The sequence below is a fragment of the Leucoraja erinacea genome, chromosome 5, assembly GCF_028641065.1.
Source record: "Leucoraja erinacea ecotype New England chromosome 5, Leri_hhj_1, whole genome shotgun sequence".
Classification (NCBI taxonomy): Eukaryota; Metazoa; Chordata; class Chondrichthyes; order Rajiformes; family Rajidae; genus Leucoraja; species Leucoraja erinaceus.
Window position 1 is genome coordinate 2,892,633 of NC_073381.1, and position 27,696 is coordinate 2,920,328.

Sequence of the window (27,696 nt, forward strand, 5' to 3'; positions counted from 1 at the left end):
ACGTGGCCACAAGGATCATAAGAACATCAGGGATAGGAGCAGAATTAGGACATTCGGCCCATCAAGTCTATTCTGCCATTCAATCATGGCTGATCTATCTCTCCCTCCGAAACCCATTCTCCTGCCCTCTGCCCATAACCTCAGGCACCCGTACTAGTCGAGAATCTATCTATCTCTGGCTTAATTACATCCACTGACTTTGCCTCCACAGCCTTCTGTGGCAAAGAATTTCCACGAAATCAATTTCTCCTCATCTCCTTCCTTTAACTCTGAGGATGTGTCCTGGACTCTCCCATTAGTGGATACGTCCTCCCCACATCCACTCTATCCAAGCCTTTCACTATTCTCCATGAGGTCCCCCGTCATTCTTCTAAACTCCAGCAAATATAGGCCCCGTGTCATCAAACGCTCATCATATGTGAACCTACTCATTCATGGGATCATTCTTGTAAACCTCCTCTGGACCCTCTCCAGAGCCAGCACATCCTTCCTCAGATATGGGGCCCTAAACTGCTCACAGTATTCCAAATGCGGCCTGACCAGTGCCTTATGGAGCCTCAGCAAAACATCCCTGTTTTTGTATACAAGCCCTCTTGAAATTGCATTTGCTTTCTTTACTACCGATTCGACATGCAGGTGAAGTTTTTTAGGAATCCTGCATCACGTCCCTTGTTAACTCCGATTTCTGTATTATCTCCCAATTTAGTAAATAATCTACTACCAAAATGCATGACTCCACATTTTGCTGCACCATATCCCATCTACCACGTCTCTGCCCACTCTCCCAACCTATCCACGTCCTTCTGCAGAGTCCCTGCTTTCTCTACATCACCCTGCCCCACTCCACCTATTTTCATATCACCCACAAACTTGGCCACAAAGACCTCAATCCCCTCGTCCAAATCATTCATATACAACGTGAAGAGTAGCGGCCCCAGTACCGAGCCCTGCAAGGGCGAACGTACATACTCCGTACAGACAGCAACCGTAGTCGTGACCGAACCCAGGTCTCTGGCGCAGTGAGGCAGCAACTCCACCGCCGTGCCACTGTGTCACCGCCCACAAGCGCACCAAATATCTTCTTCACCAGCCTGTCCACTCGAGTCACCAGTTTCAGGATACCAGTACCTAGATCAAATGCCCAGAAAGAAACAACTGTACTGTTTTGTACTGTATTAACTTCTAATAAAATAAACAAAAAAAAAAAATTTGTAATAAACCCCTTTTCGAAAAATGGTTGGCCTTGGACAAGCAGCGTTTGCACGCAATGTCCCGGATTGAAGGAAGATAAATTCTTTGACGTCAGTTTTCCCTGGACCTCTAATTCATTCCAGATTGCTTGCTGCCAGACAAAAACTACAAAATAACATATTACATTTTAAAAACATTTTGCCATTTTATTTGCAACTATTTTAAATACAAAGAATATAGACGGATATATTTCCCATTTATAATATCATGTAAACAAAAGTAACAGAAATGTATACAACAATTTTTGTTTTCCAATCTGACTGGTCAATTGAATAGTAGTTTGTGTATTATTGATTAAAGATTTTGCTAACCCATACTAACTAACGCTCAAACTCTTCAGACCTGTTAACACTTGCAGTAAAGTCGATTTGTCCATCAGTTTATCCTGACTACGGGTTGAACAATGAATAAAAACTTCAAACATGGTCCCAAAGCAGTTCCAGAGTTTAGTAGAGGATACATCTCGGCTCTCGGGTGCAGCATTCGTTTTTGTTTTTTTTTGTAGTGAAAAATCTATTCCATCTTTTTTTTTTTTTTGGAGGGGAAAAAAAAATGGGAAAAAAAAAAATCAAAATGATTATGAAAGCAATAATTCCCCCACTTCCCACACATGGTTTAAACGGCATTAAGGGCACCCTCAGAAAAGGTATCGTGGCGCTGTGTCAAACAACGCAACCCCTGTGCTTTAGAGTACGTGTCGCGAACACTTTCAAAAACTGCACGGCCTATTGCTCAAATTATTGACATGGACTGGGTACCATATTTCTTTTCTCTTCCCCCTTTTTTTGTTATATCTTGTACATGGTTACATTAATCAGAATCGCAGTTGTTGGAACTGTGCACAACGTTGTGTGTGGCTGTTGTTGAGAACGTAGACTAGTTGGCTTAATCGTTCTCCTCTTCCTCTTCTTCGCTATCCTCGATCCCTTCACTGTCTTCCTGGTCTTCCTCCTCCTCTTCCGTCTCTGGAATATCCCACTGTGGATGAGTTTCTGGAACTTGCTTCGCCTCTTGGACTTCAAACTGAATGGGTAAACAAAAAGGTCATGCGCTTAGTACTTCATGAGTTCATAAGTGATAGGAGAAGAATCGGGCCATTCGGCCCGTCAAGTCCGCTCCGCCATTCAATCACGGCTGATCTATCTCTCCCTCCCAACCCCATTCTCCTGCCTTCTCCCCATAACCCCTGACACACGTACAAATCAAGAATCTATTCATCTCTGCCATAATAATATCCACTGACGTGGCTTCCACAGCCTTCTGTGACAATGAATTCCACAGATTCACCACCCTCTGACTAAAGAAATTCCTCCTCATTCTCTTCCTAAAGGAACGTCCTGTAATTCTGAGGCTGTGACCTCTGGTTACTCATGGAAACATCCTCTCCACATCCACTCTATCCAGACCTTTCACTTTTCAAGTAAGTTTCAATGAGGTCCCCCCCCCCTCATCCTTCTAAACTCCAGCGAGTACAGGCCCAGTGCCGTCAAACGCTCATCATATGTTAACCCACTCATTCCTGGGATCATTTTTGTAAACCTCCTCTGGACCCCCTCCAGAGCCAGCACATCCCTCCTCAGAAATGGGGCCCAACGTACTCAGTTAATGTTGAGCCAGTGCATCCTGATTTTCAGCTCGCTGGCTGATCAAGGATGTTTACATTTGTGAGGGAAATAGGGTGAAAGCCCAGAGTCTTTTACCCAATCAAGAACTAGAGAGCATAGGTTTAAGGTGAAAGAGGCAAGATTTAATAGGAACCTGCAAACCCCCTCCCAATTTGTACTTTTTTAATTGAATATTAAGGTTTACTGAATTCCATTCAATAGACAATAGGTGCAGGAGTAGTACCATTCGACCCTTCGAGCCAGCGCCGCCATTGAATGTGATCATGGCTGATCATCCCCAATCAGTACCCTGTTCCTGACTTCTCCCCATATCCCCCAGACTCCACTATCTTTAAGAGCCCTATCTAGCTCTCTCTTGAAAGTATCCAGAGCACCGGCCTCCACTGCCCTCTGAGGCCTTCTACATATTTCAAAAAACGGTTCCAGCTCTAATTGATAGAATTTTAGGATGGGTACATGAATTAGTACCTGGTTGGAGCACATGTTATTTAAAAGGATGATGTTTAAAAGTGCTGCATTACAGTAGGGAAGTATTCCCATGGTGAGTCTCTCAGAAGGAATCTCAACCTTCCCATACTGCCAGATTGGGAATTGATAAGAGTTGGGGTAGCAAACTAGTCCATCTCATCATGAGGCTGCTTAATTCAATTTACTATGCAGCACAGGCACAGGAAACCACGGAAATGTCTGAATGATGACAGATCTCTTCTCTTCTCCCCGGTCATTTCCTCCTCTCCCGGCTCCGCATTGAAGTTTGACAAACAAGTCAATGCTGTGGTAAAAGCTAGCTACTTCCAGATTCGCACAATAGCTAAAATCAAAACCATTCCTCCAATTCGACGACCTTGAAAAAATTCATCCACGCATTCACCTCCTCCCGCCCTGATTACTGCAACTCCCTCTACACTGGCATCAGCCAATCCTCTCAGACCCGCCTGCAATTGGTCCAAAACGCTGCAGCGAGACTTCTGACGGGCACCCGAAAAAGGGACCACATCACCCCGATTCTGGTTTCTCTCCACTGCCTCCCAATGCGGTTCAGAATCAATTTCAAGCTCCTCCTTAATGTATACAAAGCCCTTAACGGGCTTGCCCCCACCTACATCCAAAATCTGCTAACCCACCGTACTACCTCCAGGTGCCTCAGGTCGGCCGACTTAGGGTTACTGACTATCCCGCGGTCCAGGTATGAGCTCAGGGGCGACCTAGACTGTGGAACTTCCCCCTCCATCGACTCCTTTAAGTCTAGACTTAAAACTTATTTCTACTCACAAGCGTTTCTTGAGGTCCTCTGAGTGGGCGCTGTATGTATGTATTTATGTATGTATTGTTAGATCTATGCACCACTGTATGTATCACGTTAGTCCCTGCACTGATGTAAAGCACATTGGTCAACGAGAGTCGTTTTTAAATGTGCTATAGAAATAAAATTGACTTGACTTGAGGGCTGAAGGTACAAAAGCTTGAAAGAGTCCAGACTCAGGAACAGCTTCCTCTGTAGATTGACACAAAATGTTGGAGTAACTTGGTGTATCAGGCACCATCTCTGGAGAAAAGGAATAGATGATGTTTCGGGTTAAACCTGTCTGAAAAAGGGTCTCAATCCGAAACATCACCTGTTTATTTTCTCCAGAGATGCTGCCTGATCCGCTGAGTTACTCCAGCATGTTGTGACTATCTTCGGTGTAAACCAGCATTTGCAGTTCCTTCCTACACAGCTTCTTCTGTAATGGTTCTCCATAAGGTAAGGTGTGTAGATCAAACAGTATTGCTGATTTGATCCGTATCCTCCAAGGTAGACAAAAATGCTGGAGAAACTCAGCGGGTGAGCCAGCATCTATGGAGCGAAGGAATAGGTGACGTTTCGGGTCGAGACCCTTCTTCAGGCTGATGCGAGGGTGGGGGGGGGGGGGGGGGGGATGAAGAAAGGAAGAGGCGGAGACAGCGGGCTGAGGGAGAGCTGAGAAGGGGAGGAGAAAGCAGGGACTACCTGAAATTGGAGAAGTCAATGTTCATACCACTGGGGTGTAAACTACCCAAGCGAAATATGAGGTGCTGCTCCTCCAATTTACGGTGGTCCTCACTCTGGCCTTAGAGGAGGCCCAGGACAGAAAGGTCGGATTCGGAGTGGGAGGGGGAGTTGAAGTGCTGAGCCACCGGGAGATCAGGTTGGTTAATGCAAACCGAGCGGAGGTGTTGGGCGAAGCGATTGCCAAGCCTACGCTTGGTTTCACCGATGTAGAGCAGCTGACATCTAGAGCAGCGGATACAAATAGATGATGAAGGAGGAGGTGCAGGTGAACCTCTGCCACACCTGGAAAGACTGCTTATGTCCTTGAATGGAGTCAAGGTGGGAGGTAAAGTGATAAGTGTAGCATTTGCTGCGGTTGCAAGAGAAAGTGCCAGGAGAGGGGGTGGTTTGGGTGGGAAGGCATGAATTGACCAGGGAGTTATGGAGGGAGCGGTCTCTGCAGAAAGCAGACAGGGGAGGAGATGGGAAGATGTGGCCAGTGGTGGGGTCCCGTTGGAGGTGGAAAAAAATGTCGGAGGATTATTTGTTGTGTGACGGCTGGTAGGGTGGAAGGTGTGGACAAGGGGGACTTGTTACAAGTGGGAGATGGGGAGTGAATGCAGAGTTACGGGGTATAGAAGAGACCCTGGTGAGAGCCTCAGCTCATCCATAATCCATCTCAGGTTTCTCACACCAACGTCAACCCGTGCGTGCGGGCAGCCATGTTGTGTTTTTAGATTTAACTTACAATTCGGAGCCTACAGTACTCATCTCGATGGTCTCTGTATGTATACAAATTAAAGTACTTGTTATGATATATAACGACTATGGATCATAAGTACTTTGCACAGGGTGTAGCCCCAATCTTCCAACCTACCACATTGTGGCATCAGACATTTTCTCTGTAACTTCAACATTACAATTGCTGAAAACTAACCTGCACTTTTTATCTGATTTAATTAGATAGCATGCGTTAAACAAAAGCTTTTCACTGTACATGTGACAATTTAAAAAAAAACAATACCAAAGTTACTGATTATAAATGTAGAGCAAAGAAAATACACAGTGAGTCAGGAAGACAAATGTCTACGATTGTAGGATTCTATAAGTAATATTAAAATGAGTTACCTTTAATGGCCTGATTAGATCTAAACCCATGTAAGAATCGCACCTTAGAATTACAGAGTATTGATAATTTCCGGGTTTATATGGTGCGGAGAATTTCAATTCAATCTGCATTGCAAGGAAATAAAATGTTAAAAATGTAATGAACACAATAAAAACAACTTAAAAAAATGCTATTCTTATTCCATAAAAGCTGAAATTATTTTATATCCAATCTGGTTCTAAAACAAACTTGTATTCTTCTTCACTAACTTTGGTTGCCCCAAAATAGTTAACACTGCACAAAGTAACTTTAAGTGTGATAACTGTTATAACGTGACAAGCTAGATGCAGGAAAAATGTTCCCAATGTTGGGCGAGTCCAGAACCAGGGGCCACAGTCTTAGAATAATGGGGAGGTCATTTAAGACTGAGGTGAGAAAAAAACGTTTTCACCCAGAGAGTTGTGAATTTATGGAATTCCCTGCCACAGATGGCAGTGGAGGTCAAGTCACTGGATGGATTTAAGAGAGTTAGATAGAGCTCTTGGGGCTAGTGGAGTCAAGGGATATGGGGAGAAGGCAGGCACGGGTTATTGATAGGGGACGATCAGTCATGATCACAATGAATGGCGGTGCTGGCTCGAAGGGCCGAATGGCCTCCTCCTGCATCTATTTTCCATATCTATGTCTAATGTAGTCTTGTGGTATTTAATGCATAGCAACCCCATGCAAACACCAAGATAAATGACAGACAGCTATTCCTCTGCTCAACAATGCTGCAATAATTATTTGGCATTTATCATCCAAGAGAGCAGATGCATCTTCCCTGCTCTTTAAACTGAAGCCCTGGGACCCTTCATCTCTTACAGCCACCTGAGAGACAAGTTGGGAGCTCTTGCACACGGCTGCACAGCAACATGGCATATAAGATTGTGCGGAATACACACATAATCTTACATCAACCTGGAAAAGTTTGATCTTCAGGAATGCAACTTAAATCTTTTGACTCTACTAGTGGGAGAGCCTAGGATCAGAGGTCATAGCCTCAGAATAAAAGGAAGTACATTTGGGAAGGAGATGAGGAGGAATTTATTTAGTCAGGGGGTGGTGAATCTGTAGCAATATATTGCCCAGGAACTCTATGCAGGCCAAGTCAATGGATATTTTAAAGGCAGAGGTAGATGGATTCTTGATCAGTACGGGTGTCAGGAGTTATGGGGAGAAGGCAGGAGAATGGGGTTGAGAGTGAAAGTTAGATCAGCCATGATTGCGTGGCGGAATAGGCTTAATGGGCCGAATGGCCGAATGCTGCTCCTATGACTCAAAGTCAAGTATCCTTTATTGTCAAGACTGAGGTGAGAAAAAACGTTTTCACCCAGAGAGTTGTGAATTTGTGGAATTCCCTGCCACAGAGGGCAGTGGAGGCCAAGTCACTGGATAGGTTTAGAAACATAGAAATTAGGTGCAGGAGTAGGCCATTCGGCCCTTCGAGCCTGCACCGCCATTCAATATGATCATGGCTGATCATCCAACTCAGTATCCCGTACCTGCCTTCTCTCCATACCCCCTGATCCCCTTAGCCAGAAGGGCCACATCTAACTCCCTCTTAAATATAGTTTAAGATTCAATTTCAGATTCAATTTTAATTGTCATTGTCAGTGTACAGTACAGAGACAACGAAATGCATTAAGAGAGAGTTAGATAGAGCTCTAGGGTCTAGTGGAGTCGGGGGATATGGGGAGAAGGCAGGCATGGGTTATTGATAGGGGATGATCAGCCATGATCACAATGAATGGTGGTGTTGGTTCGAAGGGCCGAATGGCCTCCTCCTGCACCTATTTTCTATGTTTCTATGTGCTATGTCATTCAGACTTTACAGTCTGAACGAAATTTCGTGTAAATTTTCGTGAAATGTCAAAGTACGACTAATTAAGATACGCCTGGATCCACAGTATTAAAATAGCAATGTTCAATGTAATTTAGCCAAATGTTCTACACTAGTCAAAAAAAATCTGCTCATCTCTATTTATCAATAAATCTACTCCGGAAGATAAACCAATGCAACAAAAAGCTGTTCGAAATAAATATTTTGCAGCAAACAGATGGTTAGTGATTAACATTGAAGATATAAAATTTACATGCAAACTCAGTTTTTACATTCATACTACTTAAAATGAGATTTTGAACCCTAGTGAGCATACGGGCTATGTTCTGCATTTCCATCTCACCATGGTTAGATTAAACAATATTGCTTTGAAGTCAAAGCTGCAATCAGTCACTTCTATACTGCTAATGTCAAGCTGCAAGTTAGCTTAAGCGTTAACATCAGAGCGTACAGGGAAAACATCCTACTAAATAACTGATGTTCATCGTTTAGTTTAGAGATACAGCTTGGAGACAGGCCCTTCGGCCTAAGAGTCCACGCCGACCAACAATCACACGAACACTAGTTCGTTCCTACACAGGCACACAAAAATGCTGGAGAAACTCAGCGGGTGCAGCAGCATCTATGGAGCGAAGGAGATAGGCGACGTTTCGTCCCGAAACGTCGCCTATCTCCATCGCTCCATAGATGCTGCTGCACCCGCTGAGTTTCTCCAGCATTTTTGTGTACCTTCGATTTTCCAGCATCTGCAGTTCCTTCTTAAATTCTTTCCTACACACTAGGGTCAAGTTATAGAAGCCAATTCACCCTACAAACCTGCACGTCTTTGGAGTGTGGGACGTAATTGGAGCACCCGGAGAAAACCCATGCGGTCACATGTTGAACATGCAAACTCCACATAGTCAGCATCCGTACTCGGAATCAAAACTGGGTCTCCAGCTCCGTAAGGCAGCAATTCCAACGCGGCGTCACCGTGCGGCCCCACGTACTTTATGGAATCAATTTACAGCTACATAGCTTCATTTTATAGACAACGAGTTCAATGTTTCAAGAGGAACTGAAATCTTTACCTCCTCTTCGTCTTTGAGAGTGCATACATGATATGGCATGGATATCAAAGAGTGTTCTTTTCTGTCTGCGATATAAAGCCACCACCATTCTTGTTTCTCCTGTGAAAGAGGAATGTTTTTACCATGAGAATTCCTCGGGGGGTGGAACCACAGCATAACTTTTCATAAGTTGACAATGTCTGGTGGAGAACTAGTCAAAGTTTGCACTTGAACTGGAACGGGTCCAATATCCTTACAGCGAGGTTCACTAATATTACTCTGGTGGTTAGCAACATAGAACAGGTACAGATCCTTCGGCCCACCGGGTCCGTACTGTTCTTGATGCCAAGTTGAACTAAACTCCTCTGCCTGCATGCGATCCATATCCCTCCATTCCCCGCATATCCACTTACCTATCCCAAATGTCACAATCGTATCTTCCAATCGTAACACCCCCGGCAATGATGCCCAGGTACCCACCACCCTCTATGTTGAAATCTTGCCCACAAGTCTCCTTTAAACTTTTCTCCCTTTACAATAATGCTACTCCCTCTAGTCTTTGACATTTCCACCCTGAGAAAAAAGGTTCTGACCACCTAAGGTGGACAAAAATGCTGGAGAAACTCAGCGAAGTAGCATCTATGGAGCGAAGGAAATAGGCAACGTTTCGGGTCGAGACCCTCGTCAGATGTGAGGGTTTCGACCTGAAACGTTGTCACTTTAGCTGTTGTTGTCCCTTCAGCTGTCGCTTCTCTCTACCATCATTTATCTTCACTGTGGTTTCGACCCAAAACGTTGTCTATTGCTTTGCTCCATAGATGCTGCCTCACCTGCTGAGTTTCTCCAGCATGTTTGTCTACCGTCGATTTTCCAGTTCCTTCGTGAACATTCTGACCACCTCAGCCTCTCATATTTTTATATACTCCCATCAGGTCTCCCTTTAATCTCCAATGTCCCTGAGAAAATAATCCAAGCCCTCCTTGTACCCTTGTAATCCAAGCTCATACCCTCTAGTCAAGGCAGCCTTCTGGTAAACCTTTTTTGTGCCCTCTCAAAGCCACCACATCCTTCCTGTATTGGCGTGATGGAATCCTCCACGGTCTGCCGAACCACAGTATTATGCAGCTGCAACACAACTTCCTGCCAATTATACTCAATGCTCAACTGACGAAGGAAACAATACTACACATCATCTGTACTGCTTTATCTACCTTGGCACTTTCAAGGAGCGATGGACTTGGACGCCAAGATCCCTTCGTGTACATCAATACTGTTGAGGGCAAGAGCTTACTCTTCCCTCAGGACTATTTTTATTTCAGACTTGCAGCAATGATACTGTTTAGGATTCGGTTCATCTACGTGTCTTTGCACTAACCTCTGGGAAATATAATGTGTGTACTGGGTGGGTGACCTTTGATTTGGTTTCAAGCAGGGCTCTCTCTCTTCTTTGGATACTTTGCTGGAGTGCTTCCCATTCCTGTTTGAAAAGAGACAATATCATTTTGGCACGTCATGCAGGTACAATACAAAGCAGCACAGCTTCAAGATCGAGAATGTTTGTCATATGCATCAGATACGAGCCGGAACAATAATATTACATAGAAACATAGACAATAGGTGCAGGAGTAGGCCATTGGGACCTTCGAACCTGCACTGCCATTCAATGTGATCATGGCTGATCATCCAACTCAGTATCCTGGACCTGCCTTCTCTCCATACCCCCTGATCCCTTTAGCCACAAGGGCCACATCTAACTCCCTCTTAAATATAGCCAATGAACTGGCCTCAACTACCTTCTGTGGCAGAGAATTCCAGAGATTCACCACTCTGTGTGAAAAATGTTTTCCTCATCTCGGTCCTAAATGATTTCCCCCTTATCCTTAAACTGTGACCCCTTGTTCAGGACTTCCCCAACATCGGGAACAATCTTCCTGCATCTAGCCTGTCCAACCCCTTAAGAATTTTGTATGTTTCTATAAGATCCCCCCTCAATCTTCTAAATTCTAGCGAGTCCAAACCGAGTCTATCCAGTCTTTCTTCATATGAAAGTCCTGACATCCCAGGAATCAGTCTGGTGAACCTTCTCTGTACTCCCTCTATGGAAAGAATGTCTTTCCTCAGATTAGGAGACCAAAACTGTACGCAATACTCCAGGTGCGGACTCACCAAGACCGTGTACAACTGCAGTAGAACCTCCCTGCTCCTATACTCAAATCCTTTTGCTATGAATGCTAACATACCATTCGCTTTCTTCACTGCACGAGAGGCTTTTAAAAGTGAAACGGAGGGTTCAAAGCCAGCGTGTTCCTGTCAGAGTGACCTTGGTTGCTGTAGATCAGTGCATGCTCCTTTAACATAGTGACCTCACCACTACTAACCACTCCCCATTATCTTCAGTATAATTGTAGCCTCCCCACCTCTATCTCGCTCTCTAGCTCCAGTGACAGCTAGGGCACAGTGTGTGTATTATAACAATTTTTGAAATAAACTAGTAGTGAAGACACCGTGTGTTTGACAAGTCTTTCCATGGTGTCAGCAAGTTGAACTTTGCGCCTCTCGTCTATCGGGTTTTTATTTTTCTTGTTTGCTTTTCCCCCAGTTCCATTTTTTTCTGCTGTTATTCACCTTTTATTTACCATGGCGAACTCGTGTCGTAAACCTGACACACTGGTGTTTGACTCTGACATCGTGCACCGGTGGACTGTCTTCAAGCGCGATTTCGAGCACTACATCGCCATCGCTCATCCTAATGCCACCCCTGCGGTGGAGGCACATCTGCTCCTCAACCTGGCTGGCCCGGAGGCCATGGAACGTTATGAATCGTTCGAGTACGGCGTTGGGGAGGACGCTCGGGACCCGGTACGTCTTGTGGCCAAATTCACCGCGCTCTGTGACATTGCCACTAATTGCATCATTGAGCGGTATAAGTTTCTCACCAGGCGCCAGAACCCCGGGGAGCCCATCGACTCCTTCATTGCCTCGTTGCGCCAATTGGCTCGGCGTTGCCGCCTGGACGCGGTGACCCCCAACCAAATGATCAGGGATGTCCTAGTTCACGGTCTCCAGGACGATAAGCTACGGGCTGAGCTCTTGAGGAAGCCAGATCTGACTTTAAACGATGCTTTGCATGTCTCTCGCATGGCTGCTGTTGTCGCCTCTGTATCTCCACCTGCGGCTCAGTACATTCACTATACCGGTGCTGCTGGATGCCGGCAGAACGATGGCCCGCCACGCCAGCGTAGCGCTCCCGCACCCGCGAGGGACAGCCCGCGTCGTTGCCCCAACTGCAACTTCGCCAATCATCAGTTTAATGTTTGCCCTGCGCTGGGGGAAACTTGCAATTTCTGCAGAAAGCTCAATCACTTCTCTGCAGCTTGTCGATCCCGAGGCAGGCCTGTCCCTGCTCCAAGAAGGAGTCTAAACAACCTTACTGAGACTGATAGCGATAGTGGTTCCCAGCACCTTTCAGACGATTCAGATAACAGTTCATCCCATGATGAATCGAGTATTTTTTCACTCTTGGGTGCACCTGCTTTGATAGCGGATCCTTCAGTGCGTGTTACTGTGAATGGGGTGACCTTCCCAGCAAAGGTCGACACTGGTGCTGTCCCCAATGTTATGTCAGTGAGCCTCTTCAAACAGATAAGGTCTGGGGAGAAGGTCACTCGCGGCAACTCCCGTCTACATGCCTACGGGGGAGGAGTGCTCATACCAGTCGGGAAGGCAACTCTTATCTGCAAGGTTTTGAAGGCCGCTCGGCCCCTCACTTTTTATCTGCTAGACACTGAGAACATCACGCTATTGGGCGCCCGTGCGTGCCAGGACCTCGGTTTGGTTTCCTTCCACCGCAGTATCCACCTGGTGCAGGCCCCCATGGACCCCATGAGCGAGTACCCTGATCGTTTTGATGATGTGTTGGGCAAACTACCCTGCAATTACAAAATCGTTGTGGACCCGGGGGTCGATCCGGTGATCCGCCCGGCTCACCGCGTCTCCTTTGCCATGAGGGACAGGGTGGAGTCGACTCTGCGCCACATGGTGGCCATGGGCATCCTCAAGGAGGTGAGTGATCTCACCCGGTGGGTCTCCACCATGGTTGTTGCTGCAAAGAAGGACAAGAGTGAGATTCGAATCTGTATAAACCCCAAGGACCTGAACCTTGCCATCAAGCCCCCGCACTACCCCATGCGAACGGTGGAGGACGTCGCTGCACAGGTTGGCCCAGCCACTGTCTTCTCTGTCCCCGATGCCAAAAGCTCTTTCTGGCAGATACCGCTGGATGAACGTTCCTCCTTCCTGGCCACCTTCAGCACACCTTTCGGCAGATTCCGTTTCCTCCGCATGCCTTTCGGGATCAATTCTGCCAGCGAGGTTTTCCAGCGCACCATGGAGCAGCTGTTTGCAGGTCTGCCGTGTGCTATCATTGTCGACGACATCCTGGTGTACGGGAGGGACGTCGCCGAGCACGACCTCCACCTCCGCCAAGTCCTGGATAGGGCTCGTGAGGTCAACCTCAAACTGAACCCCAAGAAGTGCCGTTTCCGCGTCCCGGAGGTCACGTACGTGGGACACGTCTTCACAGCTGAGGGTCTGAAGCCAGACCCACAGAAGACAGCTGCGGTCTCGGGGATGCCCGCTCCGACCGACGTGCCCAGCCTGCAGCCCTTTCGGGGCACGGTGAACTACCTGGGGAAATTCATTACCGACCTCAGCGAGCTGAGTGCACCCCTGAGGGAACTGTCCAAGAAGGACACTGCCTGGGTTTGGTTCCCGCACCACCAGACGGCTTTCGAAGCCCTCAAGTCCCAGCTGGTTCGCACCCCTACTCTCAAGTTCTTCGACTTGAAGCGCCCCATCACCCTCACCTGCGATGCCTCGAAGTTCGGTCTCGGTGCCGCCTGCCTGCAGCTCTACATAGAAACATAGAAATTAGGTGCAGGAGTAGGCCATTTGGCCCTTCAAGCCTGCACCGCCATTCAATATGATCATGGCTGATCATCCAACTCAGTATCCCGTACCTGCCTTCTCTCCATACCCCCTGATCCCCTTAGCCACAAGGGCCACATCTAACTCCCTCTTAAATATAGCCAATGAACTGGCCTCAACTACCCTCTGTGGCAGAGAGTTCCAGAGATTCACCACTCTCTGTGTGAAAAAAAGTTCTTCTCATCTCGGTTTTAAAGGATTTCCCCCCTTATCCTACGACGGCCTGCAACTGCCTGTCTCCTACGCTTCCCGCACCATGACCCCTGCTGAGCAGCGTTACGCTCAGATTGAGAAGGAGCTCCTCGCCGTGGTGTTTGCCTGCTCGAAGTTCAAGTATTACATTCTGGGCAACAACTTCACTATTGAGACCGACCACCAGCCGCTGGTCACAATCCTGAATAAGCCGATCCATGTTGCCTCTTCCCGTTTGCAGCGTATAATGCTGCAGCTCCAGCGCTTCACGTTTCGAATCGTGTACCGCAAGGGCAAGGACATGTTTGTGGCCGACACACTATCCCGCGCACCGCTGACGTCCACTGCCCGACACCCATACGAATCGTCTGATCTGATGGTGTTAAACGTTAATATTGTGCCTTCCCAGCAGATGCAGTCCCTGATTCAGCACACTGCCAACAATCCTGCCCTACAACATTTTGGTAAGATAAACCAGGATAGGACTTGCACAGTAAATGGTAGGGCCATCAAGTGTGCGGTAGAACGGAGAGACCTAGCGGTACCACTATAATTCCCGATACTGGTGACAGAAGTAGATAGGGGAAGGCGGCATGCGTCATCGTTGAGGACATCGAGTACAGTTGGCACATCATGTTGCAACAGTACATTGGTCATAGAGTGTGGAAACAGGCCCTATAGCCCAGCTTCCCCACACCAACCAACATGCCCCATCTACACCAGTTCTCTCTGCGTGCTTCCAGCCCTCATCACTCCAAGCCTGTCGATGAACCTGTCTAAATGTTTCTCCAATGTTGCGATAGTCCCTGCCTCAACCACCACCTCTGGCAGCATGTTCCATACACCCACCACCCTTTGTGTAAAACCCCTCAGGTTCCCATTAAATCTGTCACCTTAAACCTACGTCCCCTGGTTCTCGATTCCCCTGCTCTGGGAAAAAAAGATTGATATTTTACCCACTACCAAAATATTTTGACTGAATGTAACTGTTCCTCTCATGATTTTGTACATCTCTATGAGATCACCCCTCATCCTCTCCTGTGCTCCAAGGAATAAAGGCCTAGCTTGCTGAACCTCTCCCCACACCAACACTTTGAATGTTCTGTGCAGTTCTGGTTGCCAGCTATAAGAATGACCTTAAAGATTTACCAGGACGTTACCGGGACTGGAAGGCCTGAGTAAATAGGACAGGATGGGACTTTACTTTTCCTGGAGCCCATTTGATGGGAGAACTTATGGATATATAAAATAGGACCAGAGATCATGGCTTGGTACGGCAACATGAGCGTCCAGGAGCGGAAAAGGCTGCAAAATCTCATAACCACTGCCCAGTCCATCATCAGTTCTGATCTCCCTACCCTCGAGGGGATCTATCGCAGTCGCTGTCTCAGAAAGGCTGCCAGCATCATCAAGGACCCACACCATCCTGGCCACACACTCATCTCTCCGCTGCCATCGGGTAGACGGTACAGGAGCCTGAAATCTGCAACGTCCAGGTTCAGGAACAGCTTCTTTCCTACAGCCATCAGACTATTAAACACAACTTCAAACAAACTATGAACTATAACAGCCTATTGCACTTTATACGTTTACTGATGTGTGTATATATATTTATTATGGTATATGGACACACTAATCTGTTCTATATTTATGACTACAATATCCTGTTGTGCTGCAGCAAAGCAAGAATTTCATTGTCCTATCTGGGACACATGACAATAAACTCTCTTGACTTGACTTGACTTGAGATAAAGTGACATTCCTTTTCCCAGGTCAGGGGAGTCTAAAATTAGAGAGCACAAATCTTAGATAAGAGGGAAAGATTCAAAAAGTGATCCAAAGGACACCTTTTTTCACACAGAGAAGGGTGGGTATATGGAATAAGCTGCCAGTGAAACTGTAGAGGGGGATACAATTGCAATGTTCAAAACACACTTGGACGTGGATAGAAAAGATTTAGAGGGAAATAGCCAGACAAATAGTACTAGCTCCGATACATATATCTGGTAAGTATGGATGACAATAGACAATAAGTGCAGGAGTAGGCCATTCGGCCCTTCGAGCCAGCACCGCCATTCAACGTGATCATGGCTGATCATCCGTAATCAGTACCCCGTTCTTGTCTTCTCCCCATATCTCCTGACTCCGCTATTTTTAAGACCTATTTTTAATCTTTAAATTATTATATCATCTCGGTCTTAAAGGATTTCCCCCTTATCCTTAAGCTGTGACCCCTTGTCCTGGACTTCCCCCACATCGGGAACAATCTTCCTGCGTCTAGCCTGTCCAACCCCTTAAGAATTTTGTACGTTTCTATAAGATCCCCCCTCAATCTCCTAAATTCTAGCGAGTATAGGCCGAGTCTATCCAGTCTTTCTTCATATGAAAGTCCTGAGATCCCAGGAATCAGTCTGGTGAACCTTCTCTGCGCTCCCTCTATGGCAAGAATGTCCTTCCTCAGATGTGGAGACCAAAACTATCACATATCACTTCACTCCTTGCATATCCATGACAATAGACTCACAATAGAGAATAAAAATGGACTCACAGCTTCATCATCCTTCTCTTCATGTTCCGTTTCTTTATCACTGTCATCTTCCTTCTCACTCTGGGAATCTTTGTTAGTTGTTTCTTCTTCAGAGTCACTCCCTTTATCTGATAAATCATCTTCATCCTCGTCTCTGTTTGATGGATCCTGGAATGACACAGGGCAAAATAAATTCTTAATTTTCCATAAACTGAGCAGGCGATTATAGAACGGAGAGACTTCAAAATCTGGTTGACAAAACCCAAAGGAAAGGTGGACAAAAATGCTGGAGAAATCTGAAGAAGGGTCTCGACCCAAAACGTCACCTATTCCTTCGCTCCATAGATGCTGCCTCACCCGCTGAGTTTCTCCAGCATTTTTGTCTACCTTCGATTTTTCCAGCTTCTGCAGTTCTTTCTTAAACCCAAAGAAAAAAGCTGCGAAGAGTTATTCCTTACAATTTAAAAAAAAGAACGTATTTACTTGGTAGAAACATAGAAAATAGGTGGAGTAGGCCATTCGCCCCTACGAGCCTGCACCACCATTCAATATGATCATGGCTGATCATCCAACTCAGTATCCCGTACCTGCCTTCTCTCCATACCCCCTGATCCCCTTAGCCACAAGGGCCACATCTAACTCCCTCTTAAATATAGCCAATGAACTGGCCTCAACTACTTTCTGTGGCAGAGAATTCCACAGATTCACCACTCTGTGTGAAAAAAGAAATTCTCATCTCGGTCCTAAAAGACTTCCCCCTTGTCCTTAAACTGTGACCCCTTGTTCTGGACTTCCACAACATCGGGACCTAGCATGCTTCAAATCAACAAAATATTGTCAGGTTTAACCACACCTTACATCTGCGTGCATGTCAATACACTATAACGTTAATATATATAAAAAATATAACGCTTTGAAGAAGGAACTGCAGATGCTGGAAAATCGAAGGTAGACAAAAATGCTGGAGAAACTCAGCGGGTGAGGCAGCATCTATGGAGCGAAGAAAATAATCATTCAATATTGTTCTTTTTGGTTTGGTCTTGTTTCAAGATGGAGCATAGAAACGGGCCCTTTAGCCCACACCGACCATCGGTTACCTGTTCACACTAGTTCTATCTTATTTCTCTTTCACATCCATTCCCTAAACACTAGGGAGTTAGAGGCCAATTAACCTACACCCCCTCCCCCCCATGTCTTTGGGATAGGTTCTTAAGTGATAAGAGCAGAATTAGGCCATTCAGCCGCTCGAGTCTCTGCTGCTCATGGCTGCTCTATCTTTCCCTCTCAACTCCATTCTCCTGCCTTCTCCCCCGGAACCATTAACTGAGTTTGAAAAATATTCCTCATCTGCAATCTAGATAAAAGCAAATTGAGTCACCTGGGCAAGTAACCCTTACAGCCCCTTGCTCTCTCTCTCTCTCTCTCTCCTTCTCTACCTACTAGTCGTCATACAAGTTTTAGAAGCAGTCTGAAGAAGGGTCTCGATCCGAAACATTGCCTATTCCTTCGCTCCATAGATGCTGCCTCACCCGCTGAGTTTCTCCAGCTTTTTGTGTCGATCTTGGGGCAAAGGCAATGGTGGAAGAAGATTAAATTGTCTACAAGGAGATGTTGCAAGAAGGGAGCAGTGTTTTTTCCTTCCCCTTTCCAGCAGCTCTTTATAATTTTGTCAGACTGATCCCAAGGGAGTGCCAAAAGGTTCAGGTAGGAGTACTGCAATGCTGCCATCTAGAGGGCCTTCTGCTAAAGGCTCAAATCACTTCTTGAACAGTCAAGGCAAACCAGAGCCTGCCCATTCCCTCCACAGATGCCGCCTGACCTGCTGAGTTCCTCCAGCACTTTGTGTTTTGCTCAAGAATCCAGCATTTGTAGTTCCCTGAACGTTAATAATTTAACTTGTTTAAGGACACAGAAACAGAAGTAGACCATCCAACAGAGCAGGTTGGAAGTCAGTGGTGAAGTTAGTGAAATCTGCATGGGTGTTGAAGACGGAACTGCAGATGCTGGAAAATTGAAGGTAGACAAAAGTGCTGGAGAAACTCAGCGGGTGCCAGCATCTATGGAGCGAAGGAAATAGGCAACGTTTCGGGCCGAAACCCTTCTTCAGACTGACATAGGGTGGGGGTGAAGGAGAAAGGAAGAGGAGGAGCCAGAGGGCCGAGTGGGAGCTGAGAAGGGGAGGAGACAGCAGGGGCTACTGTAAATTGGAGAAGTCAATGTTCATGCCGTTAGGGTGCAGACTGCTCACTGCATGGGTGCAGGAGGCAGCTCCTATGTGGTCATCATTGTAGCGGATAAAGAGTTTGAGAATGGTGCCAGTGTACATTTGAACAAAGTAGTGTTCGACGTAACCGATAAAAGGCAACGTGAGTGCCCTTGGCTACACCTTTAACTTGGGGAAAGTGAGAGGAGTCGAATGGCAAGTTGCTGAGAGGGAGACAAGTGCTGCCAGGCAGCGGAGGGAAATTGATTGGAGAAATAGAGACAGAATGGTGGAGCAACTCAGCGGGTCAGGTAGCAGCTCTGGGGAAAAGGAAGGGGTAACATTTTGGGTAGACTCTTCTTCCATCTGAATTCCTTTTTTCCATTGATGTTGTCTGACCCACTGAGTTCCTCCAGCATTTTATGTCCAACTTCAGTGTAAACCAGCATCTGCAGTTCCTTCCTAAACACAAAACTGTTTGGGTCTCTGCTCAAAAGAATCAAAGGGACTTGAGACAGTGCTGGTGGGGGATGGATGTGGAAAGGACTAAAGGGGTTACTTTGGCATGGGAGCCTGTGACCAGCAGGGTGCCAAAGGGATCAGTGCGAGGGTTGACTGTTATTACAGAATCAGGTCTCAGCTTAAAATCATAGCTTGCAGTCCAAAGCCAGAGGCCCCGGATCATCTGGAAGCTGGAGACATAGATAGACAAATTCTTGATTAGAACCGGTGTCAAAGGTTACGGGGAGAAGGCAGGGCAATGGGATTAGGAGGCAAATAACAGCCATGATTGAATGGTGTAGTAGACTCGATGGACCAAACGGCACATCTTGTGAACTTGTGAGACAAAGTTCGAGACTACAACCAACCACGTACATTTCCAAACATAATATATGGCGAATAGTGAAAGGCCTATATACAGTGGACGCGGATCGGGATGTTTCCACTGGTGGGAGTCTAGGACCAGAGGTCATAGCCTCAGATTTAAAGGACGTTCCTTTAGGAAGGTGATGAGGAGGAATTTCTTTAGTCAGAGGGTGGTGAATCTGTGGAATTAAGGCGGCCAAGTCAATGGGCATTTTTTTAAGGTAGAGATAGATTGATAAATAGATTCTTGATTAGTACGGGTGTCAGGGGTTAAGGGGAGAAGGCAGGAGAACAGGGTTAGGAGGGAGAGATAGATCAGCCATGATTGAATGGTGGAGTAGACTTGACGGGCCGAATGGCCTGATTCTTCTCCTGTAACTTATGACCTCATGGAGTACTAAGTGCGTGACTTTTGTTTACCCATTGAGTTTGAAGTCCAAGAGGCGAAACAAGTTCCGGAAACGAATTCTGCTCCTATACTATCAACTTCCGGTTACAACACATGGCTATATCGCAATGTTACCATCACGAGTCGTTATTATTTTACTTAAACTCATTCAGTTTGAAATCTCTGAAAATGATCAAGCTGGTCAGGCGACTTAAAAGATATTGATGGAAGAGCGCGTGACATACACTGCCTGCTACAACCGAGCCGTTAGCTTGGCTGTGTTTCTGTTTCTGCTTCTGTTGCTCCGTCGGCGGCTGTGGCGTGGGCTGAGCGACTACCTTCTTTTTGATCGGTTTCTTTTTCTTGGATTTAGCTGGTTTCTTTGCTCCTTTATTCTTCTGCCAGGCTTTCTTTTTGCTCTTCACACCACCAGCTCCTTGCTGTTAGAGAGAGAAATGCAAAATGGCAATAAATCAATCCAAGCCTCTGTATATTAAATGCACAGAGGTTAATTCCGAGTGCAACCGCAGTGCGCTGCTTAAAATCAAATACGCATAAAAATGGAATATTTATATTTCCTGCCATCGTGTCAAAACACAAACATGAATGGCCAGTTATATGAATTCATTAGTTTACGTTTATGGAACGAAGAACAGGACAGCATAGGTCTGTCTGTCCACAGGGTCCGTGATGGACAAGATAAACTAATCTCCTCTGCCTGCACGTGATTCATATCCATCCATTCCCTGCAGATCCATGTGCTCATCTAAAAGCCTCTTAAGCGTAAATTCATTGGGTATGTGTGAATGTGTATATATATACACACACACACACACACACACACACAGAACTTTCCCCCCCCCCGTTATGTACTATGTTTACATATTCTGTTGTGCTGCAGAAAGTAAGAATCATTGTCCTATCTGGGACATAACTCAGCGGGTGCAGCAGCATCTATGGAGCGAAGGAAATAGGCAACTTTTCGGGCTGAAACCCTTCTTCAGACATCTGCAGTTCCTTCTTAAGCAAATTCTATGTTTCTAGGTCTTAACTTTCTATTTCAAAACCATAAGTATCCTCGAAGAGTAGCTCAGGTAAAACCCAAGGAAATATTGTTCAGACATAACGATTATAGTCTGAAGAAGGGGTTCGGCCCAAAACGTTGCCCATTTCCTTCGCTCCATAGATGCTGCCGCACCCGCTGAGTTTCTCCAACAATTATAGGTATTGCAGATTTCATCACAAGCCATCATTGTTAAAATTTATTTTACCATTTTAAACTTACTATGTGCGGTGAAGGAAAGAGCGTTCACATCGCGGCCGTTTTCTTTCCACCATCATGCACACGAAACACAACACAGACACCATTGTATGCAGATGCCGGGAAGTGTGGCTCAGCTCTGGCTGAACAACTTCTAATCTTGTGTGTGGACTCGACAAGAAGAACAACTTACTATGTCATCGGTGTCCTGGTCGTCATTTATACAAGCGCCATGTTCTTGTTCCTTTTCAAAGATGGTCTGGAAATACATAAAATATTGATTAATTGCTAAGAAATTCATGCTTCTTGCATTTATTTATAAAAATTAAATATTTAATGCCTTCCAGCACAGTGTGAAACGTTGATTCCACTGTGGTGGATGTTTATTTTAAACTCTTTGGGGAAAGTGTTCTTTTTATTCGTATGGCTGTATGGTAACTCAAATGTCACTGTACCAATTAGTGCATGTTCCTAACGTTGGGCGAGTCCAGAACCAGGGGCCAGACAGTCTTAGAATAAAGGGGAGGTCATTTAAGACTGAGGTGGAAAAAAATCTTTTTCACCCAGAGAGTTGTGAATTTGTGGAATTCCCTGCCACAGAGGGCAGTGGAGGCCAAGTCACTGAATGGATTTAAGAGAGAGTTAGATAGAGCTCTAGGGGCTAGTGGAGTCAAGGGATATGGGGAGAAGGCAGGCACGGGTTATTGATAGGGGACGATCAGCCATGATCACAATGAATGGCGGTGCTGGCTCCAAGGGCCGAATGGCCTCCTCCTGCACCTATTTTCTATGTTTCTATGATTCTATGCATGTGAAAATAAATATGAACTTGAACTAGGTTATACAGAAATTGAAGCTCAACTAACTCGAAGGCAATGGTTTCTAACTAAGTTCACAAAAATTAGTTTTAGTTTAGTTTATTGTGCAAGGTACAGCGAGAAGATTTTTGTTGTGGGCTGACCAGTCAGCGGACTGGTTAGTCATCATAAGCTGCCCATGGTGTACAGATACAGTACAAAGGGAATAATGTTTAGTGCAAGATAAAGTCCAGTAACGACTGATTAAAGGGTCTCCAAGGAGTGAGATGGTACGTCTAGTTGCCTGATAACAGCTGGGAAAAAACTGTCTTTAGATTTAATTTGACCTTTTAATGGCACTCTCTCCCTTTGGGCAATAAAATAGAGATTATTCATTAGGTAGAATGAGTTAAGGTGAAATATCTGACGGCAGAGAAATTACAACTGCAGAAGAGTCCCAACCTAAAATGTTATAGACAATTGGTGCAGGAGTAGGCCATTCGCCCCTTTGAGCCAGCTCTGCCATTCAATGTGATCATGGCTGATTATCCACAATCAGTACCCCGTTCCTGCCTTCTCCCCATATCCCTCGACTCCGCTATCTAGCTCCCTCTTGAAAGTATCCGGAGAACCGGCCTCCACCGGCCTCTGAGGCAGAGAATTCCACAGACTCACTACTCTCTGTGTGAAAAAGTGTTTCCTCATCTCCGTTCTAAATGGCTTACCCCTGTGGCCCCTGGTTCTGGACTCCGCCAACATCGGGAACATGTTTCCTCCCACTAGCGTGTCCAAACCCTTAATAATCTTATATGCTTCAATAAGATCCTCTCTCATCCTTCTAAATTTCAGAGTGTACAAGCCCAGCCGCTCCATTCTCTCAGCATATGACAGCCCCGTCAACCCAGGAATTAATCATGTGAACCTACGCTGCACTCCCTGAATAGCGAGAATGTCCTTCCTCAAATCTGGGGACCAAAACTGCACACAGGTGTACTCCAGGTGTGGTCTCACTAGGGCCCTGTACAAATGCAGAAGGACCTCTTTGCTCCTATACTCAACTCCTCTTGTTATGAAGGGCAACATGCCATTCGCTTTCTTCACTGCCTGCTGTACCTGCATGCTTACTTTAATTGACTGATGAACAAGGACCCCCAGATCCCGTTGTACTTCCCCTTTTCCCAACTTTCTATCCATGTTCTTTTGAGATGCTGCCTGACGCGCTTTGTTACTCCAACACTTTATATTGATACACCACCATATGTTTAAGAATATTTCACCAGTAGTGAGCTAATTCTGGTGCAACATGACAGCTAAGTTGCAACCTACTAGTAATCACAGACCAATTATTTTGCTTTGCTGCCTTTGATTGAAGCATATTACACTAAGGCAAAAGTCACTTGTCAAATAACGTCAAGTCATTTCTCTCAGACGAAAACAGCCCGAGACCCGGGTCCGAGCCTGACTACGGGTGCTGTGTGTTTGTACGTTCTCCCTGTGACCACGCGGGTTTTCTCCAGGCGCTCTGGCTTCCTCACACCTTCCAAAGATGTGCGTATTTATAGGTTTAATTGGCTTCTGTAAAATTGTCCCTAGTGGGAAGAATAGAACTGGTGTAAGGGTGATCATTGGTTGGTGCGGACTTGGTGGGCCTGTTTCCACACTGTATCTCTGATCTACACTAAGAAGGATTATCATCTAAAAAAGATTAAATTATAGCTATGTAATGAACTCATCTGGGATAAATAATATAAAAATATCAAAAAGTCTCATTTCTACCTGATCTTGAATGTCAGGAGAACATGTTCTGTAAAAAGTAAATATATATGTTTTTTTTCAATCAAATTTTCTTCAGATATTGAGGATTTATTTTTAAAATGTATTGCTTCAAAAAAAATTTGCATCTTAATTGAAACTGATCTTGGTTAAGAATTTAGTACACAATACTAAGGCGGCAGAATGGAGCAGGGCGACACATTGCTGCAGCGGTTTAGCTGCTGCCTTACAGCGCCAGGGACCCAGGTTCGATCCTGACTACGGGTGCTGTCTGTATGGAGTTTGTACGTTCTCATTATGACCCCGTGCATTTTCTCAGGGAGCTCCCACACTCCAAGGCCGTACAGGTTTGTAGCCTGATTGGCTTTGGTAACATTTTAAATTGTCCCCCATGTTTAGGATGGTGATGGTGATGGTGCACGGGGTGATCGCTGGTCGGTACGGGCTCGGTGAACCGAAGGGCCCGTTTCCGCACTGTGTCTGGAATCTAATTATGAAGTAAAAACTATTTTAAAAGGTCCAGTATTATTGATTGGTGAAAATAGCCTTTTTTCTTTTTTTAAAAGAGGGCAAGAAAGCCATTTCTGAACAACCTTTAAATGATGTAACTTGCGAAAGAGTAATTGCGATACAGAATTTGTCAAATACGGATACTTACAGTCATAGTCCCTCTCCGAAGTGTCACAGTGACAGTGACAATGGATCCTGCAGTGATGTTGCTACTGTCCTCATCATCCAAAACTGAGGAATAACAACACAAAATGTTTTAAGAGGTTTTTTTACTTTAATTCCTGAAACACCATCTCAGAAGTTCTCAGTGCAAGATAATTCACTGATAAACACAAAGCAACGGGTTTGGATTTGGTAAATTTGCAGGTTTTGGGGAGAGTTAAAAGTCATGAGATCTCACTGATTAAATGTTATAATTGAAAGATTATAAATTGAAATTGAAAGATACAGCAAGGAAACAGGCTCTTGGTCCCATCTAGTCTATGCTGACCATCGATCACCCGTTCATGCTAGTTCTGTTATCCCACTTTCACATCCACTCATTACAAACCAGAGACAATTTCTCGGAAGCCAATTAACCTACACACACACACATTTTTGGGAGTCACCCGAAGTTATGATCGAGCCCAGAACTCCGGTGGCGAGTTGAAGCACTTAATTAATTGAAGGATAACTTTTCAAAATGCCATTTAAGCTAGAGATTACTTCAAAATGAGACGGTGCACGTTAATGGGTTTATAGATATATAGAATAAGGATTCCTATTATGCTCTGTCATATCACCAGACGGTTTAGTCGCCGACTATCCGACCATGGAGCAGGTAGCACGGGATTACATGGTACCCGTGGCCGGGGGGGGGGGGGGGGGGGGGGGGGGGGGGGGGGGGGGAGCTCCCCCCCGACCTGACACAAGCGGCACAGCTGTTTAGTCTTAGTAAGACCAATGTCCTCCACCAGCCAGCCCCAGGCTCTTCAACACCAGCACCACCAAGTGCACACATGAACAACACTCAGCAGAAAAGACTTGACGCTTTCAAGTACTTGGACAACGTGACATCTTCCCACGGCTCACTGGACAAGGAAGTATCGCCCAGAATCAGCAAGGCCAGTCAAGCACTTGGTCAACTCTGAGAACAACTGTTAAACCACCATCAAAGTTGTCAACTCGGCTGGAGGTCTACAAAGCTGCAGTACTCTCCAGCTTGCTGATGAAACATGGAGCTTGTACAGGAAACACATCCGCCGGCTCGAGAAATTCCACACCCGCTCGCTGCGGTCCATCGTGGGCATTCGCTGATATTTGCGCTGAGAAAATGCATGGGTTCTGGCATCGTGTCAGAATAAAACATTCTACGGATCAAATGTGTAAAGATCCTGCACGGACCAACCATACTTCTGTATCCAACTTCAGAAGAGCATTTCTTTCAACATATGAAAAAGCTACTTTTATAACTACTAAACCAGGTTCGCTTCTTAATAATCGGCTTCATCACATCAAAGGCTGACAGTCTGTTCCAGTTGAGCATAGAAAATCCACGTATAAATAGAGTTGAGCAACCTCAATCCACTTCTAACACCCAGAAAGCTCCCGTGAATTAAAAACGAAAATGGACCACACAGCTGGTCGGCACAGACTCGGTGGGCCGAAGGGCCTGATTCCGCGCTGTAATTCTGAACTGAACCAAAAAACTGGTTACAAGCTGTGATCCACTGGTGCTGCTGGCATGTTCCCAAATTCAAGTAGCCTTCATTCAAGCACTACACGTCTGGGTGGGGGTATATGTATGTGACAATGTCCAAATTAATACAGTAATCTTCAGTCCTAAAACTTGTGAATGCACCTGCCTGTCTCACCCCACTGCAAACTGTAAACTTAGCATTAATCAATCCTCTCTCCCAGACAGCAGCCTGAAGTGACGCTAAAATTATTTGTCTGCAGTTGGAATATAGATTTGCTGATCAGACAATAGACAATAAGTGCAAGATTAGGCCATTCGGCCCTTCGAGCCAGCAACGCCATTCAATGTGATCATGCCTGATCATCCGCAATCAGTACCCGTTCCTGCCTTCTCCCCATATCCACTGACTCCGCTATCTTTAACTCTATCTAACTCTCTCTTTAAAGTATCCAGCGAACCCGACTCCACAGGCAGAGAATTCCACACACTCACCACTCTCTGTGAGAAAAAGTGTTTACTCGTCTCCATTGTAAATGGCTTACCCCTTATTCTGAACTCCCAACATCGGGAACATGTTTCCTGCCTCTAGTGTGTCCAAACCCTTAAAAATCTTGTATATTTCAATAAGATCTCCTTTCATCCTTCTAAACTCCAGAGTGCACAAGCCCAGCCGCTCCTCAGTGGAGGAGAATGTTTTATTTTAACACGATGCCAGAATCAATATTGTATAAGACTGGATATTTTTAAAACATGACAAATTACGATTCCCCCAGCAGTGTGAAAAATACACACACGTACAATTCTAGACATATTGGTTCATACCTTGCAGTTTAATCTCCATGCTGACATGCGGGAAGCTCCCGAGTACTGCGATGATCTCATCATATTTGTCCTCACTCAGGAAACGCAACATATTACGACGATCAACGTCCTTCATGCTCACCAAGTCTTGAATTGTTCGCACTTTGTACTGTTAGCGGAAATAAGGAAAACAGAACTCCAGTGGTTAACAAATTATAGGTTTGCAACAGCAGTGTTCATTAATGAGTTGCCAGTTAAACCAATGCATCAACAACACGTTGTTCCCGCTGAGTAATATGCCTTTATATTGGAGAAACAAAGAACCGGCCGATGCTGGCTTATAGCAAAGATAGACACAAAGTGCTGGAGTAACTTAGCGGGGCAGGCAGCATCTATGGAAGAAAAGGAAATGAGAGATATAGACAGTGATATAGAACAAGTGAATGAAAGATATGCAAAAACTACGGATGATAAAGGGAAGGTGGAGCCCGTAATGGTCCATTGGTGACTGGGCAAGGTAATAACTCATCCTTTTTCTCCAGAGATGCTGCTTTTTCTCCAGAGATGCTTTGTTACTCCAGCACTATGTCTTATCTTTGCCTTAATACTATGTTGCTTTTATGTTGTGCTACAACTTCCTATTCACAAACCCATGGTGACTATCCCTAATGAGTCCATTGGGGATTTCCAAATGCTGGTTGATCCCACCACTAAGAACCTTCTCCATCTTGCCCTCCACTGATGTCAGGCTAACCACTGTAGTGTCTGGTTACAAACAACCAGCTCC

General features: G+C 45.5%; 1 protein-coding gene across 1 annotated transcript; it reads right to left on the reverse strand.

Moving 5' to 3' along the window:
• Positions 1 to 1,371: 1,371 nt before the first annotated feature.
• Positions 1,372 to 27,096, reverse strand: LOC129696902 (translocation protein SEC63 homolog). Its single transcript, XM_055634992.1, has 9 exons — positions 26,931 to 27,096; positions 24,579 to 24,661; positions 21,544 to 21,609; positions 20,335 to 20,529; positions 16,653 to 16,799; positions 10,302 to 10,403; positions 8,948 to 9,046; positions 6,016 to 6,120; positions 1,372 to 2,274 (listed from the first exon to the last, which is right to left on the reverse strand). Exons 1-9 carry the CDS (start codon positions 27,043 to 27,045, stop codon positions 2,137 to 2,139), a joined length of 1,050 nt encoding a protein of 349 aa, XP_055490967.1. The 5' UTR covers positions 27,046 to 27,096; the 3' UTR covers positions 1,372 to 2,136.
• Positions 27,097 to 27,696: the final 600 nt, after the last annotated feature.